General features: G+C 40.7%; 1 protein-coding gene across 2 annotated transcripts in view; it reads right to left on the bottom strand.

Moving 5' to 3' along the window:
- The window catches only part of LOC122780700 (voltage-dependent R-type calcium channel subunit alpha-1E), an 80,169-nt gene that overhangs the window by 31,578 nt on the left and 29,265 nt on the right, over positions 1–19,326 (bottom strand). For both annotated transcript variants that reach the window (XM_044043864.1, XM_044043863.1), the window contains exons 4-8: positions 12,661–12,766; positions 12,425–12,564; positions 1,550–1,653; positions 1,067–1,225; positions 31–221 (exon numbers count right to left, since the gene is read on the bottom strand). In XM_044043864.1, the coding sequence (XP_043899799.1) occupies positions 31–221; positions 1,067–1,225; positions 1,550–1,653; positions 12,425–12,564; positions 12,661–12,766 (700 nt within the window). The remainder of the gene's footprint in view (positions 1–30; positions 222–1,066; positions 1,226–1,549; positions 1,654–12,424; positions 12,565–12,660; positions 12,767–19,326) is intronic.

The raw sequence follows: 19,326 nt of genomic DNA, 5'->3' as shown, positions 1-19,326 counted from the left end.
ATGTGCACATGTGTAAATGAGTTTTCTTACATTGTAGAGCACAGTGGTCCATCCCTCCATGGTGATGCACTGGAAGACAGTGAGAACAGCAAACAGAATGTTGTCGAACTGGGTGATGCCATCGTTTGGGCCAATCCAAGTATCGCGGCAGGTGTATTTGGCTGGACAGTGACGCACGCCACACGGGAATTCAAACTCAGAGGAGTCCACCGTCTCATTTCCTGAACAGAGAGGAGTAAATAATAAAAAGAATCTGTTCGACCACAGGTGATCATTGTAATGTGAAAAAAGTCGTGACTTCAACAACCTTCACACGTAATCTCTAGGGTTATCTAATATTTAATAGGACATAAACTTTAAACTATTAGTTTTTCAAAGATTGTTACCCAGTGAACAACATCCTTGTCCCTGTGTTACTGTTCAATGAGAGTGAATTCTCAGTCTTAAAGATATTTTATTGGCTAAATCATCAATGCTGATGCCTCAGGTCAGAATGTGCAGCACAGTGGAAGTGCAGTTTATCAACTGACAGAAAGAAAACACTCACATCAGTCTTGGTAGTGAATGCACAGTTTTTGTTGGAATTAATTATACAGGACAATACTGGTGGCTTGGTTTGATAAAGTCTCCAGGTGCAGCCTGGCATCACATTGCAAGTACAACGACAATAAAGCTGCAACCCAAAGGGTTAATATAAACAGCAGCAGCAATAATGATCTTGTGTCTTCTTTGTATGCTCAGTTTGTTGTCAAAAACAGTTGTGAAACGTGTCTTTTCTTTTGCTTCACATTTATGCATTATTCAGAACCATTAAGAGCCTTTCATCAAGTCGCTCTGCTTTGTTTCATCCACGCCATCAGTGCATCTTACAATGAAAAACAATATATGAATGATGCTCATAACTGGATTGTCTACAAATATCACATTTATCATTCCCACCATGCCATCTCAAGCTGTAGGTGCTATGTTTAACATTCAGTGTCACAGAACTGGCAGCAAAAATAGCCAGAAACATTATATTATGCACAAAAATGTGCTCTTGCCATGAATTCAAGTGTATCTGTACCGAGTATTCCAGGCTGTGGTTTGCAGGTGGAGTGCAGTTTTCCGCTGTAAAACTCCAGGCCGATGATTGCGAACATGAGGATTGCAAAAAACAGGAGCAAGCCGATCTGCAGCAGAGGGACCATGGCCTTCATTATAGACTTCAAGACAATCTGCAGACCTGGAAGTAAAACACACAGCAGCAGAATGAATGTTGTTAAACACATGCATCTGTTAACAAATTGTTTCAAATATTTATAATCAAGTAAAAAAAGAAATAGGTCAAAAAGGATTTGGTTCCTCAATTTCAAATGAGAATAATTACTGTCTTTCTTAATCTTTGATGACACTTAATGTGTTATTGTAATTATTTGATCGTGTTTTCACCAAGTTATTTGGTATCAGGATGAAAACAATGCCCTGCCTCTAAACTTCCTGCTTCACTGAATCATGTTTGTAAGATGTGACTGAAATAAAACGAAATACTGATATTTGTATAACTTACTGGGGATGCCTGAAACCAGTTTGAGGGGTCGAAGCACTCGCACTGCCCTCAAAGTCCTGAGGTCCACTGAGATGTTCATATGCGCCCCTGCTGCAGCCAGGATCCTACAGAAATAAACACGTACAAATGTGTACACTAGGGGTGGGTCAAAACATGGATTCGGTGATATACCGCCGTCCTTCTTCATATAACACGATAATCGCTAAGCCAGGGCAAATATCAATATTTGAATTAACAAATGAAGGCGCTCTAAAGAAAACTGTCCCTGCCAGTTTCACTCGCTGGGTGTCACTACTTTGTGTCCTTGGGCAGAAGTTACCTGGCTGAAGAAGAGGGATAATGGTGGAGAAAACCACTTTAAGAGATGCCCCATCCATGTTCAATACATAGACTTTGTGCACTTTGCTATATGTTGTGAATAAATAGAGAAATCCTGCACGGACGTTTTGTATTCTTCAGTCAAACGGAATCCTCGTATTGTGATATTATTGGCATCGTGAACCATGTATGGCGTATCGTACCGCATCACGAGGTACCCTGTGATTCCCACCCCTAGTGTACACGTGTCCATCTGCAAACCACAGACTAAAGAACACGGGGAGCCACAGAATAACTCCCCCTGTACATAAATCTTACAATTTCATGGTGTAAAATCTGAGCACAGTTATGTCAAACCTGGGACTCACACACACACACACACACACACTAAGGCCATTATTCATGGTGCTGGAGGTTGGATGCAGTGCTTAAATATGGATTCTAAGGGCATAAGAGGCTCCAGCAGGCAGAGAAAACTGAGAACAACAAGGATGCTTTTGGGTCTTGAGCCTGTTTCCCTGTGTGTGGGAGGATGGCGGTGACAACTGCTATTTAGGAGGAGAACAAAGAAAGCAACTCCATCAAGAGAAGGGAGGACACCCTTAGGCACAAGAGACACAAAGCTCACGGACAGACACGTGTGTGGACAAACACACAGACATAGACTCACGTCAGAAACACATCCAGCCTTTATCTGCTACACAAAGCCCAAGTCCTTCATAAGTTCCATTTTTACTTTGTTTGTTGTGTCTCCTCCAGTACGACATTCTGTAAACACACCTTTGTGGCCTTGTGGAAAATCACCTTCCTTATTAGTCTGCCTCTCTGCTTCCACTTTTGTTATTTTTACATCCTCATGTGTTGCTTGTCCTGTTGCTCTTTTTGAACCCTCTTCCCAATTATACCTGCACCTGTGACTCCATTTCCAGTGAACACACAACTGAGAGACAGATGGATGATTGTGTTTTCCAAATTCACAAGATTAATCTTTCCCGATAGCTGTAAATGTAGTAAATGGACACTGCTCTACGACTTGTTTCAAAGCAATGATTGCTGGATCGAAGACAAAGTGACGGCAGCTCCGTAAGCACATGATTCCTGTGCACTAACGAGCTCAAGAGCCATCTGTAGGTGCGCTGACGTGCCCTAAGGTTTGCATGTGTGATCATCACACAACACAGACTCAATTACATCACTGTGATAGCGTGGTGAGAATTAGTCGTGCTGTATAAGTGATTTAATTAAGAGAAGACAGAAAACTAGGAAGTGAGAGAAAGAGGGAGAATGAGAAGTGAGAAGGAACGACCGATTAAAATAGCTCATCACCATTACCCACACAAATTAAATCGAATTATTCTCACACCTCTTAATACTCTTTTTGGATTAAGCCCCCTTTTTTTAGCGCAGATAACAGGGGTTTAAAAGGGCCACCTGTGTAATTTCATCTCCCTTTCCCTCAATAGCCATCTTTCTTCAGACCATTAGTTGGTCCTGGCTGCCCTTCAGTTTTTATACAGACTGTGGGATGAAGGGTCTAAAAATGGCTTCCTCATTAAATCCGCTGTTATTCGGTGGATGCAACTGACCACATTTTCTGATATGTCCATTTGCACAGGTTAACAGTGTTTCCTAAAAGCTTTTTAAAGATGCTTTTAAATAGCAGTCAAATCATGTAGACCCATGGTTCTCAAGCTGTGGTATGTGTATGTGATCAGAGTGGACTGGAGTCTGCAGAAAATGACCAAAAAATATAATGGTAATTTATCACCTCACGAGTCACCTTATCTCTCACTCCATCTTTAATCCAATTTCACTAAACCAGTGTGTGAAGTATATGTGAGGAAGAGGAGGATGATGAGAGAGCAAATGATCTTATTGGGAATAAATCTGCCTCCTGTGATGCTGCACCACTGTATTTTACTGTTGGTGATAATGGCGTTCCTTCAAGAGCCCAATATTTTCTCAAGTGGTGCTTGTTATAAAAAAGTCTCAGAACCACTGACACCATCATTTTGCATTTTGTTTTGTGAGCTTGTTTACACCAGAGTACCTTTATGTCTGCAAATAAGAAAGATATTACAGATAAAAAGGTAATGATTGCAGCCGTTTCCTCGTCATGTGCATTTTTGTCTGTGTCTTGAGCGGTAGAGGTCAGTGTCATTGACATGCCAGTTACTGCTAAAGACACAAACTGCATGATTTAACACAGGGATTACACAAAACAGGACAAACAGCACCTTGTGAGCAATCAGCAGGCTGGATTTGTATGTCTCTGTCCTCAGTTCTCCCTCGTTTGGTCTGAGTAAGGAGTAAGGTGTTCTGACCTTATAAATGATATAATGATTGGGATTTCATGGTCCATGAAATAAAACTAGGAAAAAAATCCAATCCAAATGTATTCATAAAGCACAGCTGAAAACAACAGTGTTGACCAAAAAGCAAAAATTTAAAAAACATAAAACAAAAACAGAGCACAACGCACATAACAGGTGAGAGGCAAGAGAGACTTAAGCAGGAAGTGACGGGGCCTGTCTAATGTGAAGTGGCAAACCATTCCACAGTGTGAGAGCTGACGCCACAGAGGACCCGTCGCCCAAGAGCTTCATCAGGATGACAGAGTAATAAACACAGCGTACATCTGACAGGTGTCTGGTGTATCTAAACATATTTAAGTCACGTGAAAAAAAGCATCTTATTCAGTGTGCACGTGTTTGCAGGCACCGTGTGAGAGACACACTGTGGTGAACTGAGCTGATGCCCTGGTCTGAGTTATCAGCCGTGATAAGTGAATAACTGTGACATACCCTGCAGAAGTGACAGCTTCCCGCAGCGTGACAAATCTGTTGCGACAACCATCAAGCTGTGATACTGATAGCGTTGGGGCTTATGCTCCACGTCACTGTCAGGCTGCTAAATAATATGGCAGGAGCACACCTGACTATTGTAATGATATTAATTCCACACTGTGTGTTATTCACATTGGGGAGTGGGGTGGCTCAGTGGTTAAGACCGATGCCCTGTGTGCAAAGACTTCATGGTCACAAATTCAACTCCACCCCTGGCAGGTTGTACTCAATTCCCTTGTAAGTTGCTTTGGATAAAAGCGTCTGCTAAATGACATGTAATGTAATGTAATTCACCTCACATGAAAATGCAAAAATGTGATGAATATATAAATTGTAACTATTTCCATCTATCTATCTATCTATCTATCTATCTATCTATCTATCTATCTATCTATCTATCTATCTATCTATCTATCTATCTATCTATCTACCTATCCATCCATCCATCTTATTTTCAGACCTAGACCTATCCTGTCTTCTGATTAGCAGGTTGTTACGACCCCCAGGTCAGTCCCTGTGAGTGTCTTTGTCTCTACGTGTGTGTGTGTGTGTGTGTATAATGAGTAACATTGTGTGTGTGTGTCTCTAAGTGGATCTGATTGCTCTTGCACCAGTTTAGGTAAAGGAGGCCTGATGATTCCACGTGCAGTGCATTTCTCACTTTTCAGTCAAATCACAAATCTCGAGGCTTCAAAATGTGAGGCAGACTATGTCCACTTCCTATTTCCAGTCTATTTTCCCATCATATCTCCATCTATTTTTAACCTGATCAGAGACTTAATCAACCAGGATAACTGATGACCTAAGGTGACCAAAAAGACTTTCATCTGTCCTAAAGTGAATGAACACGGACACCACCACTGTCACTATTAAATGCAAAGAGGGTCTGTTGGACCACAACTCTACAAGTTATTTGATGATTCTACGTGATGCACCTCACAATATAGAGCCATTACTATTTTAGTGTGTAAGTATCCAGGACCATCATTTACTCTAGACTGCATCAGAAGGAGAGAATCCAGTCGCCTCATAAAGAATCACAATGAGATGATAAAGATGAGCTGTCCAATTCATAATTAACCAAATCCCTTTACACGCTTCCTCCATCCAGCAGAGACACAGCTTTTGAATTCATATGTAACACACAGAGTGGTCAGTTAGTCAGTTTTGCATTTTAAGATCAGTGCACAGCAATTACACCTGTTTTAATGTACATTAAAAAAAAAACCTCATTCTCCCACACGAAGACCTGCGATTCCACAGCAGGATCAAATCAAACTTCTCCAGTGTCCCACAGTATGGTGGTGGGTAGTGTGTCTGTGTGTGTATGTGTATAGCAGGTTATCATAAACAAAGAACTGTGTGGGGCAACTCCTACGGTGATGCGTGGTTTAGTTGCTATAAGCCGCTTTACATCATACAGTTTAGACACCCCCAACATCTTTGTATTCTCTATTTCTGTCTCTCAGTAATAACACACACACACACACACACACACACACTAGGACACTACACTGACTTCAATTCATTTGGACAACCTAAACAAAGCGTTATCCCTAAACTTAACCCAACCCAATTAAAGCCTAAACTTAACCACAACCGTAACCTAATCACAATTCAATTCAATTCAACCACAATCGTAGCTCTAAACATAACAATGAAGTTCTGCCTCATTAGAACCAGGTTTTGGTCTCCCTTTATGCTACAAATGCTGCTGAAGAGGTAACAAATACAGGGATGGACACACACACACACACACTCATGCATTTACAAATAAGGTATTTATGATTTATGTTGTGATGAGATGTTGTTGCCCCTCATAACCACAGCCTAAGACACTGGCCTGCTTTATATGTGAATCAGATGTGCATTATTGTGTTCATTGGATTATTTGTCAGTTAGCTAAATGTTTGCTTTTTGGCAACAAGGTGGAATTGTTTTGGGTATGTGATTTATTAGCCATCTGTTGGTGTGGAGAGAGAACGGTGGAGGAAGGGAGAGAGTCAGCGAGAGTGAGAGAGATGATCATTTAGTACAGTGCAGAGAAGAGTCGTTGGCAGACGATCTCTTTCTAGGTCACAGAAGTTCATGCACAGCAGGCAAAAGCAATGGCTGTAAATCAGAATGTTGCATCATGTAAGAACCAGAGTAAATGCAAAGTGATTTTTTGCTGATGTGGCTCTGTGGTTGACTGATGGATAGTCCTATACTATGATCTTAATTCCACATTTCAGGGTGTGTGAAGGTGCAGATTAAATCTTTCTTTCATGTTTCTTTTCTTTTGGTCTGCTACTAATAATTTAGCTGGACAACAACGAACTGCACAGTGGAGCCATTTCAGTTGACCTGCAGACCTGCATCTCTGTTGTTATCGTCCTGCCCCTCTGGACATTCAATCTAGCTGCTTGTCAAAGGCACTTGTTTCAATAACATGTTTGGCCTGTAACCAGAGAAGCAACACTGCAGTCTCAATATCATAAATTACCCCAAAAAAAAAAAAAAGGATTTTTCCAAATTAACTGTGGTTCAGTGTGCCCCATGGACTGTGCCATCAAATATTATTATAATGGTATTTTCACAGAAGCTGCGACTGAACCAGAGCATACACTTTTCTCCTGCCAATAACACAGTCAGCTGATTCTTCTTGACAGTGTTATTATTATTAGTAGTATTATTATTATCAGCATTATTAATAATACTCTGGTTGTACCAAAACCCATACATGCACCCCGGAGTGTTCCTTATTTATTTTAATATTTGATGAATGAAGGATATCCTAAAATGTTCTTAATATCTTTCTTCACAAGTGCTGTTCATTTTAAAAATGATGGAAGTACTGTAGCAAAAGGTCTTTGTGGGTATAGACTGCAGACTGCCTGCCTCTAACACCTGTCATTTATACTGTATATCTTTTAAAAAGCATGCATTAAATTGAGCGTAGGTGTGAATGCAAGAGTGGAGGGTAGTTTGTCTCTATGTGTCCCCCTTTTCCCCCTGTGTCAGCTGAGATTGGCACCTGCGCCCCCTGCGGCCCTCATGTGGAGGATTGAGCAGTACAAGATGAGTGAGTGAGCGAAAATTAAGCTTTGCCTGATTTACCAAACATCTCTTTGAAACGACTCATTTACCAATTGAAAAAGGAAATACAGTGTTAACAAATTAGTTGTTTGATTACATTCAAATTTGCACTCTGGTATTTAGAATTGTAATTTTGGTCACAATAATTTGCCATCTTTACATAGCGGGTTCCCACATAGAAAGTCACATGGTCCCACATTGTGTGGTTTATGAAACAAAGTATTGCTTCAAAGAAAAAGAAAATACTTTACTTTACTCTACTACTCCATTCCTGTATTTTATTACACAAGCAAAACACACACCCAAGCACAACGCACAGGTGTAGAGACACAACAAACTAAGGAAAGACTGACAAATCTTTCTCACTCGGGTCTAATTGTAGAGACACTGACCACAGAACAAGCAGGACATGAAGACAGTGACAGCCTGACCTGGGGCGGGGTCCTCAGTCACCACGGTAACAGCTCAGGGGGACACATCCACTCCTGCTGTGTCTGAACTCATCAATCGATCAGACAACAGATGGAAAATTAGACAACAGTGGAGGAGTGTGCGTGTGCGACTGTGTGGATGTGTGTGTGCGCGTGCTACACTAACAGTTGTATGATTACCAAACAGACAGAAGGTGTTGTTGGCTAAAAGTCATGCAGACATGCAGTAGTGGCACATTTACTTCACACATGAATGAACACATGAACGCGCACACACACACACACACACATGCAGGCACCCACCCACACACACATATTCTCATATTTCACACACTGGCTTCCATGACTTCAGTGGACATTACATTGACATTCTTTTCCTAATTTCATAGAGATTTACTCATATTTAACCATAACCATAACTACTGACCTGGCCATAACCCTAACCCTGACCCTAACCAATTCATGCCTAACCTTAACATAACCAACATAGGTTTAGTCCTAAACTTAACCAGGTTCTGCCTCTGTAGGACCAGGGTTTGGTCTCCATGAGTTCACAAGGTCAGTGTTAATGCCACAAAAACACACACACACACTCAGCAGAGAGGCGTTGGTGTTAAGCGAGTCAGGTACACCATGTTCTCACCTTGACAGAGTTTCTGAGAACATATTATCACGTAAAACCTGAAAACACGCGGGAAGAGAAGCACAGTGGCAGCAGGAGGGACAGGGTGATGGAGGTGTTCTGTTCACACAGTCAAAACAGCGTCTGACTGTGTCTATTAAAACTGAAACGCGTCGGAGCGTCTACCCCATCACTCTCACTTCAGCCGCACAAAGTAGGAGCACTGACTGTTTCAAAGGCAGCGACAAAGTCTTTTTGTCTTTACAAGCGTTTCTGAACGAGACATAAATAACCCTCTACTCCCTCTTCACCCTTTCACATGAACAGATGTTGCACTTTAAAGAAAAAACATGTAGACAAAGTTGAAATGCTCTTTTTTTCCCAGCATCCTCGGCTTTATCCTCGCCAACTCCCCCGACTCTGAGTGTCTGGCACAAAGTGATGACACAAACCCTTGGTGGGCTTCACCCTCTGCCAACTGTTGCCAGTCTAATAGAGGGCTTGCCAGTGAATGAGACTGCTAAGTGCCAATTAATACATACGATTACGCACGGAGGCATCCCTCTTATTTCCTTCAGCTTCATCTCCTCCTTTTCTTTCTTTTCTTCCCCTCTTTTTATGCTTTCCCTCATTCTCAGTTTTCCTCTGTTTTCCAGTTTGTATTGTCTTAATGGCTTGAGAAAACACACAGTTAGACCCACTGTTCACATCTCAGTCTAAACCGATCTCATCCACACAATCACAGACTTTTCAATAACAGGTTATTCATACCTGTCTCCCTCCCACTCTCTCTCTCTCTCTCTCTCTCTCTGTGTAATACCATCTTGAAACACCACGGCATCTCGCTGTGCTAAACCTGGTCTCCAGTGTTGACACTCTGAGTAAATGCTTCTGTAATTACAAATGTTGAGTGATTCACGGGTACCCATGGAGGAAAGGTGAGTAAGCTTTGTAGTCGGAACAATCAGACGTCTCTGCTTCCATAGGCAAACATTTCTACCTTTCACAGTTAAACTAGTGTTTCTGTCTGTACGACTCAAACAGGGTCGCAGAGGTGTCTTTCCTTGTTACTCTGTCTAGGGATTCTAGTTTATTTTGGCACTTTCTCTTATCCGACTGAGGGACGACACTCGAATGTGTCATATATTTTACACAGACTATAAAACCCTTTGTCTATTAAATATGTTAGATTAGATTAGACTCCACTGATCCCAACCCAAATGCACTTGTTACAGCAGCAGAAGTGTAAAAGTGTTTCACTATAAGTCACAGACTATGAACTTCAACTGGACACGATGAGAGAGGAAAGATAAATGATTTTCTTCATATCGTTATTGTGCTTTTGTTTGGCCGTTGTTAACAAGAACAGAGTAACATGAGTTGTATGCTGGGACCCTCTTTTGAAAACAGGCTCTGTCAAGCAATGCTATTAAACCTGAACGAGGGAGCCATTGTGTGTATACACCAGCAGGATGAGAGCTAAAGTGAGTAATGTAGAGGTGATATGGCTTAATCAGCATTGTGTGAATCCTCTTAACAATGGTTACAGAGGATCAGTACAAATGAGGATGTTGTTTTTCTGTCCATGTGATGTTGTGCATTTAATTTTAACATCATTAAACCAAAATGTTGTCTATTGCAGCTGTTTCAAAACATATTTTTTTACATATTATTGGAGACTGCAGGTGGAGGATGTGTGCAGTCTGTGGCCTTGTAGGACCCTTCCTGTCTGCTGACGTTTCCTAATTACTTAGTGATAGAATGACTCATCTGATATTGACAGATGACATTAGCACTCTCTTACAAGGTTGCAAACCTCAGCCTGTAGGTGAGTGCCTGTGTCTGTCTGTCTGCGTGTGAAGGAGAGAACGTTTTCATTCATTTATCATTAGTGTGGCCTGTATGATCATTTAGAGAGGGATCTATTTGCAGCTCGCTTAATCACTCTACATATTATCAAATGAGGCCTATTTCATCTGGACTGAGCACATCTCTGACTTGAGTCACAACCAGTAGCTCAGATGCAAACCGCAGCACATGAAAAAGGAACAAACACACTCTTTGTCCTGCTCTTAGAATGTGGGTGGCTGAGAAAGCTTGGGCAGAATTGGTAAAATTAGAAATCATCCATTTAAAAGACATTTCAAAGATGCATAAATTGCAGGAAAATTGTATATGAGATACATAACATTTTGTGTCCTAGTTTTTTTGGCAGTCACACAAAAGGCAGTGGAGAGACGGGCTTATACGCAGCCAAAGGTTTTTTTAAGCATATAGGCTGACTACTTTAGAAGAAACCAACACATCAATAAGTGCTGCCCTATCCCTACAAAGAGCTCACTGAAAGGTAAAGTCTGATTACAGACCCTGTCACCTTTGGAGCCTCTGGAGCATTCAGTCTTCTCCTCTCTGCCCCTGTCCAGGGAGGTAAGATTAGAACACCCATTAGCGTGTGTCTGTCTCACTGTGTTTTAATTAAACGTCTAATTTTGGTTGTACAGTAACTCACCGTGGGTCTCAAAGTCCTCACAGCTACGGAACATCAACAGTTCAATCCTCCACAGCAGTTCCAACCCTGCACACCTTTCCTCTCTAACAGTGAACCTTGTTAAGGAGACCAAGCTCGGCTCATTAATAATTGAACAGCCAGAATCATGTAGAATTCTCTAAGAACCCTGTCTGTTCGTGCACTGTGAATTAATATTTAATTTGTGAGTGTGTGTGTGTGTGAGAGAGAGACAGAGAGAGGGAGAGAGAGACAGAGACAGACAGAGAGAGGTAATTCTGTTTTCTCATCAAGCTAACCCTTTGAAACATTGCATTTCCTCCCTCTGCTCCGACAGTGAAGCACCTACGTCTCCAGGGAGGACGCCTGCTTTTTGAAATGCCCTTAAATTTAACAACTTTCCCCTCAGAATAGACTCACTGGTAAACATCAATCCCCTTGAGTATTTTACGACAATGTCATTGATGTTCTTTCAATTGATGTTCATAAAGAGAAATGATGGTTTTATGAGCTCTAACCACCTCAGCTCTAACAGTCTGCACTGGCCCGTGCTCAGTCCACAGTAGCTTCTGTATTCACAGATAAGGCTGATATAAAAGCAGTGTAGATATAAAAGACCAAATAAAGGTAAATATGAGCTAACTACGTCTAATCACTTAAATAACTCACACCAGTGACACCAAGAACAATGTTGTTTCTTTTATAATCTGCTTCATCTGTTTACTCTTGAGTATGTCAATCAGTCATTTATTATTTTTATTTGTCTGTTTTTTCCTTTAATTTAATGTACCCAAAAATGTGTTTTATATATAAAACCATTGTGTCATGGGACGGAAATACAGAAAGACAAATTAACCAACTAATCAAAGTAGACAAGTAGATATGATAAACTATAAAAACCATTAAACACACCCCTCATACAACAACTTTTCACTTATGGCTTGGCAATATAAATTAAAAGTAAAGAAAAGGGAACTTCATTAAAGAACTATTTGTGTTCATAATGCAATAAATGTCACAGAATGACCATCATCTGCATCCACACAACACACACACAGACACTCTGTGACTCACCCACTGAGGACGACAATGAAGTCCATGACGTTCCAGCCATTCCTAAGGTAGGATCCTTTATGAAAAACAAAACCCAGGGCGATGATCTTTATCCCAGCCTCGAAACAGAACATCCCAATGAAGTAGGGCTCCGTCTTCTCCTGTTCTCGCAAAACAAGAGAGCAGTGAAATCATTTCAGCAGCTTGACAGAAGATTGTGTGTGTGACGTAGAGGTTTCCCTGTGTGAAGGTCTCACCAGTCTCTTGGACATGGGTGTTTTGTCCTCTCCAGGAAGGTGCTGCTCCAGAGCCAAAACAATACAGTTGGCAATTATGGTGGCGAGGATCATGTACTCGAACGGCGTAGAGGGCTGAAGTCAAGGAACTTAGGCAATTGTGCACTAATGTGATGGAGTGATGGATAGATGGATAGATAGACAGACTGTTATATTGATATAATACTCTGAGAACATCCGTCATTCAGGAAGTGTGATAAAACAAAAGAAATCAAACACAGAGAGCATGAAGTCTTTTAGGAAGAGTCAGGTTCAGATACAGCACAGGTCTACAAACTAGAAATTTCCAGTTCACAACAGTACATTTGAAGCCCATGCAGTGCTGCCGTAATAGCAGCATATGAGCAAAGATAGACAGACTGTAACAATAATATGTATTAAACCCTGCATGTTATAAACCCTGAGGCTGTAGACCAGACACAGACTGCACACACACACACACACACACACACAGGTTTGTGCATCTATTCTTAGGAATTGCACTGACTCCCATTCATTTTGAGAGCCTAAACAAAGAGTTATCCCTAACCTCTGTTCAAGTCTTAGCCCAAACTTCAACATTTCCTCAGAAATGAGTTCCTGCCTCATCATGACCAGGTTTTGGTAGCTGGTCCTGATATAATATGAATTTAAAACAAGCACACAGCACACACTTGGACCACATCATGTGTGAGTGGGATGTGATCCTGCAAACAGGGTGACTGTCATGACAAGCTTTAATGTCTGTTTTATGGGACCTGTTTTGGTTGTCAGTTCAACTCTCGCTGCTCTGAGGTTGAGGTAAGCCAGCAATATGCTCTTTATCTAATCCTCTGCGTGGGCAGTCCCTCCTGTCCTGGTTCTGTGCAGGAGAGGTAGAAAAGAAGGGCGCTTACATCTGCAGAGAGCAGACAGGGAAGGAGATTAGAGGAGTGAAACAGAAGGAAATGATACGAGCAATAGAGATGGTGATCAGTGGAGGAGAAGATGGCGGTTACTGTATATCAAGAGTCAAAAGCTTGTGACAGTTGTTTTTCATGTAGGGTTTATTCAGGGACATGGTGTGAGCAATGAGAGGCCAGATGAAGAGGGCGGACACAGACTTTAGTCCCACAAGCACAAAGGAGTTCAGACTTAAACCAATACGTTCACCACACATTGACTCAGTCACTGCAGGTTAATTGCAGAGATCTTATGAAAGAGCAGAGACTGTGACCTGTGACCTTTCACCGGTGCCCATTCAAAATACTCATCAATTACATCAAAATAAGGACGCCTGATATTGAAGATATCGTAAGATGGTTTGGTTTGCTCAGTCAAACACACAATAATGAACTCAAAGTAGATAGTAAATACAAAATGTCACTGAAATACATGTATAGATGGTGTACAAATAATAATAATTGTTAATTATTTCAACAATGTGTGCAGAGACTCTGTTGATTAAATAAAAACAAATGATATATAATACTATTACGGTCTCATGTAAGAAAATCAAGAACTGATGAGAATCTTTATGTGTGGATGTAACTGATGAGTGTTTCGGCAGCTGTGTCTGTGCAGCCAGGGAAACAGAAGTCACAGCATCTTCTACTTAAAAAAAGCACATAACTGTATTTATTTATTCATAATTATTTTCAATACAAGTTCGACAGTGTGCATGATTTTCCATTTGCTGTGTGAATCCTATTTCCACTGACTCATGCAACTGTTGAAATGGATAAGACAAAGTATTCATTTGTTTTTTGAGAGGACGAGGACATAAAAGAGGCATAAAAACACAATATCTGTATCAAGCTGAGGAGCTGTGCACCTTTTGATTTACTCCCTACAGGAGGTAACATCACTTGTGCCTGACTGGGAGCTTTTAGCAATAGTAGGTCACAACAACCTACTTTCTCTCAAACACACACACACACACCAAAGAGGAACGGGTAAAACAATGGGGAGAATGGAAGGAGAGGAGGTACGTATCCCAGGCAACAGGCTCTTCCAGCCAAAAGTCGATGCCATAAGAAGGCAGTTGATATATTAGATTTATGCCACTTATAACCACTAGCTCTTAGAGTAATAATATTACTAAAATTAAAAACTGCAGTCATGTCTTTCAATTCAAGGTCATCAAAAAATAATAATAATAATTTGAACACAAAGAAGTAAAGGGGAAGCATTTGTGTGTTTTTGCCTTTTCTTTTTGTGATAAGAATATTTCCCAGTTGTTAGAGTTCTTCTCATTGCATTTGTGGGTTTTTCCTCATCGCTGGAACCAGCAGTCGGTGTCATAAAGTATGTCTGCTTTTATTATAGAGGCCCTGCGAGGGCAAAAACAGCCCACTTTTAACACCACAATGCAGACTATTGAAATATTCAACCTGAAGGTGTTTAAAGAAAAACACAAAAACTCCACAGACCTGGGGATAAATGTGGGGACAAATGAACCATCATATAAGTACATTTATACCCCTGTTTACTGATCATTAGGCCTCTGAAGCCTCGTTAAGTATTAACACTCTCTACAAACAGAGATATTCTGAGATGTTTGCCTGAGAGCCTTCATGTCAGCTGGTGTGTGACGTGGATCACGGATCGTCTACCAACTTTAGCAGCGAGGTGTCTCGTGAGTAATCTTGTGAGTCACAGTGACGCTGGCACTCTGCCCTGAGTCCTCAAACATGCATGTAAAAATAGGCCTGGAGACGGAGTGTGATGCTCTGTGCGTCTGTGAGCACCATCAGACCTAGGATGGGTCCAAACACTCGTCACTATTTATAGCATGGAGGTGAAAACCAAAGTGAATCCTGGGCATCTTGAGGATTATTGGATCTGTATGCATGTGTGTTTGAGTGTGTGCCGTAAGCAGAGGAGAGCAACAGACAGAGAAGTAGGCTGACGGTGTAATCACGGCCTTCTGCTCAAGCCCGAAGTGTGCTGTTAGTAAAACATAGCTATAAGAAGAAAGATGATCAAATCAGGAGAATAAACTGACAGCGGATACCATTTTCTATCCCACGTCACTTTTCACATACGAGGGGTCTGCTTGAACTGGCTGATCAATCCTGAGTTTGAATGCAGATCAATATTTCAGTTTATATGTGGCCATTTATATACTAATTTCAAGACTCACTAGTTTTATTTGCCATTTGTACACAGATTTCATCTCATATCCCAGTTACAATCACTTTACTCTCCTTAAAGAATTAAGATTACCGACACTATATCACTTTTCCTTGTTTGATGCCGACATCAGTCATTTTATAAATGGCCCAAAACATAACTTGACTAAAATGCTGTTGTTAGTCTGTGCATAATGAAGGATGCGATCAGATTTAACATTATTCTCTTTCTGATCCAGTGATTTTGATCAGTATCATACTGATATGAATATAGAATTGGCTCATCCCAAATTCCTATAATGCTCACAGAATGAAATGGATGGATTTAAAATCCTGGTAAGTCTCATTCAAGTACGTTAAGAAGGGTCATGCGTCTAATAGACATTTAGAAAAACATGTCCTGTTTAAAACCTTAACTGCTCTGAACATAAAAAAATGTCTTGACAACCAACAAACCAAACACATCTGTGCTATTTCTGTGCCGTGATGAAACAAACGCTATTAAATCCAACAATCAATTATTTAGAGGTGTACCTTCTCAATGGGAAACTTCCCACTGTGGGGGATCCCAGTGGGGATCAGAGAGAAGGAGCAGCTGCCAGTCCACACCAGGCTCAGGCCATGTGCTTCATTATCCCTGTTTCTTCCCTGCCGGGCCTCCATCAACCTCCTCTGAGTGTAACCTGACAGATTCAAGACTCAATTAGACTGACACCAGCAGGTGAACACTGATATGGTCACCTCTTATTCCCATTAAACTGCACAAATGGATATCAGAAATAAGACTAACACTAATACATAGCTCTATGATTTCAATATTATATGCACAAACCAACAGAAGCCTCTGGATGTTTCTTTAATTGAGCATTCAGACTAAAAAAAGAAGAAGAGCGATACTACAGTGACAGCAACAAGTTGTGCAATATTGACCTTTACAAGACGTCCTGCAGAGGCTGTGTGTGCGTGTGAGAGAGAGAGAGGTCCCCTCTTCTATCTCTGAGGGGACTACATTGACTTTTTGACCGAGAGAATGCAAGAAATAATTACGCTCATAATCACTCAACTGGGCGTTCATTTTCCTGATAATTCATGCTGTCTGCAAAATGTCAGAAAATAATGAGTCCAGACTGATGTCTTCATGTTCTGTCCTAAACCATCAATATACACAACACCCTGACATTGAAAAGCTGGACCCAGGGGGTAGTTTGTCATTTGTATTAAGAAATGTGCAAAAATGACAATTTCTTCGTTAAAATAGTGTTGAGTCAATGCACTAATTATCAAAAAGGACTAAGTTGTTATACAACAGCTTGAGAAATGTGTAAACGTCTGTTTAGGCGTTCATGTGGTAGTGGTGAAAAATAGAACATTTTTGCATACTTCTACTAAATTTGGGAGAGAACTGAGGGTGAACTATCAAAACATATGTTTATTTATTTAATTTCACAATAATAAGTCTGAAAAGGAAAGGAGCTTGTGCCCTGATCTGTTAGATTCCTCCTTAGACAAGCCAAACAGCATCTTACGATGCACTTTTCCTCACGATTATTATGGTGTGCAATGACTGAAATACAGTGACTTGAGATTGTTTATATCCAGTGTATTTTCATAAGGAAGACAAAGCATCAAGTAGTTATTGTATAATTAGTGTATAACAATTGATGTAAATTAAATTTCATTTGGCAGAAGTTAACCATATAAAAATTATACTTTTAAAAAAATTACAATTAGTTTTTGTTTATTTATCATTTGTATGACTTTTTCATTACTCTAGAGTTTGGAACAGCCTACAACTACAGATATCTTGAGTTCTGAAGGAGGAGATGGTACCTTGATTTTTTTTTACCCTCACACAGAGCCAGGCTCCAATTTTCTATTTTTCAGGTATTACAGTGGTATTAATCCTTTAATCTAAGACTCTTGTACTTACAGGATTGAAAGTAGTGAAGCTAAGTCATAAAGAATGTATGTGCTTCCATTTTAAAATGTCATTAGTTTATCAGTATGATCAATGTGTTGATAATTAAGTTTACTTGTGTATTTGTTATGCACGAGCCTTACCTCTCGAAACATGATTCACATGGTGAATTGAGCCACAGTGAGCAGAAAACAACATCACTCTTTAAAACCACATTGGTAAACAATACAATAAAGTATGACTCAGTGAATTATGACTAGTTTAATAGCACGTGGCGCAGGATTCAGATGTCATTATATATAATCCCTGTTAATGTCTGTTAATCAGATACAGTAGAGCTCATTAGATGTAACGAGACACTCCCTCCACAACAGCACATTAACCTGGAGGTTGTTCAGTCTGGCTGCTTTCTCGCTGGTCACCACGGAACAATATTCTGATTTAGAATCAACTGTGTTGTGTCTTATTTGAGCCTGTTGTTTAAGTGCTGTTCTGCTGTATCATGAGCCCACTAAGGCTGACTTTTGATTAAAACTTGAACACGAAGCAAATGTCTGCGCTCACATTTATTCCGCGCACTATCAAGCGTTTCATTAAATGTGTCATCTCACACACACACACACATACACACACTTGTATTCCTCTGCTCTTTTGGGGAGTGAGCCTGGTGTCACTGGTCATAGCGTCCGGCACAAGCCTCGAGACGGCCAATAACAAGCACTGTTGGATCTCAGCCAAACCGCATGCTGCAAGCTTATTGGCTCACTGATGCTGATGAGATACGAACATTTGGTATTGAATGAAAACTCACTTTCAACATTGGGTGATAATGAGGGAGTTAGTTTGATAGCACAAATGTTTTGAAGTTTGATTTCCAACCCGAGACCCACCTACTGAAAAAGCCAGAAAAACAAACACACACAAACACAAACACACACACTACATGTTTGCACAGCATTTGTAGTGAGGACACTCATAGCCTTAATGCATTCTCTAGGCCTGCATAATCCTACCACTTACTCTAACCCTATCGCAATTTTAACTCTAACCCAAAAAAACTCATAATTGACCATTTTTGGTCCACACAACAACAACCCATAGAAGAAAACACAGACACACACACACACAACTATTCTTAGGACAGGGCATAGATCTCCATTCATCTGGACAACCTACACAAATCCGTATCCTTAACTTTAACTATAATGCCTAACCTTAACCTTCGCCTGACAAAAATCCACAACTCAGCTCCTCTGACCTTATCCAGTTCTGCCAGGCTCTAATAACAAGGACGTGTACAGCAAATACAAGAACACACAGAACACATCAAACTTTTTCCTTTAGCAGCTGATTGAAGTTCATCTTGTTCCTATCCACCTTAGTGAATGGACCCACCCAGACAAAACCACAACACAACCACACACTCATTCTATTTACTGGGTGTTCAAAAACAGCAGTCAGTCAGTCAGTCAGTCAGTCAGGAAGTTGATGAATGGAGCAGAACAATAGGAGTGTAGAGGCCACACCTGGCCCAGACACCTGGTGAGCTGTACAGCAGCAGCAGCACAAACAGGCAACCAACGGGCATTTGCATATCACCATCTTCCTCAGCAACAA

Source organism: Solea senegalensis, linkage group LG14, assembly GCF_019176455.1.
Source record: "Solea senegalensis isolate Sse05_10M linkage group LG14, IFAPA_SoseM_1, whole genome shotgun sequence".
NCBI classification, from domain to species: domain Eukaryota; kingdom Metazoa; phylum Chordata; class Actinopteri; order Pleuronectiformes; family Soleidae; genus Solea; species Solea senegalensis.
The sequence above is the reverse complement of the archived record's forward strand: the minus strand, read 5'-3'. Positions and strand labels throughout refer to the sequence as shown.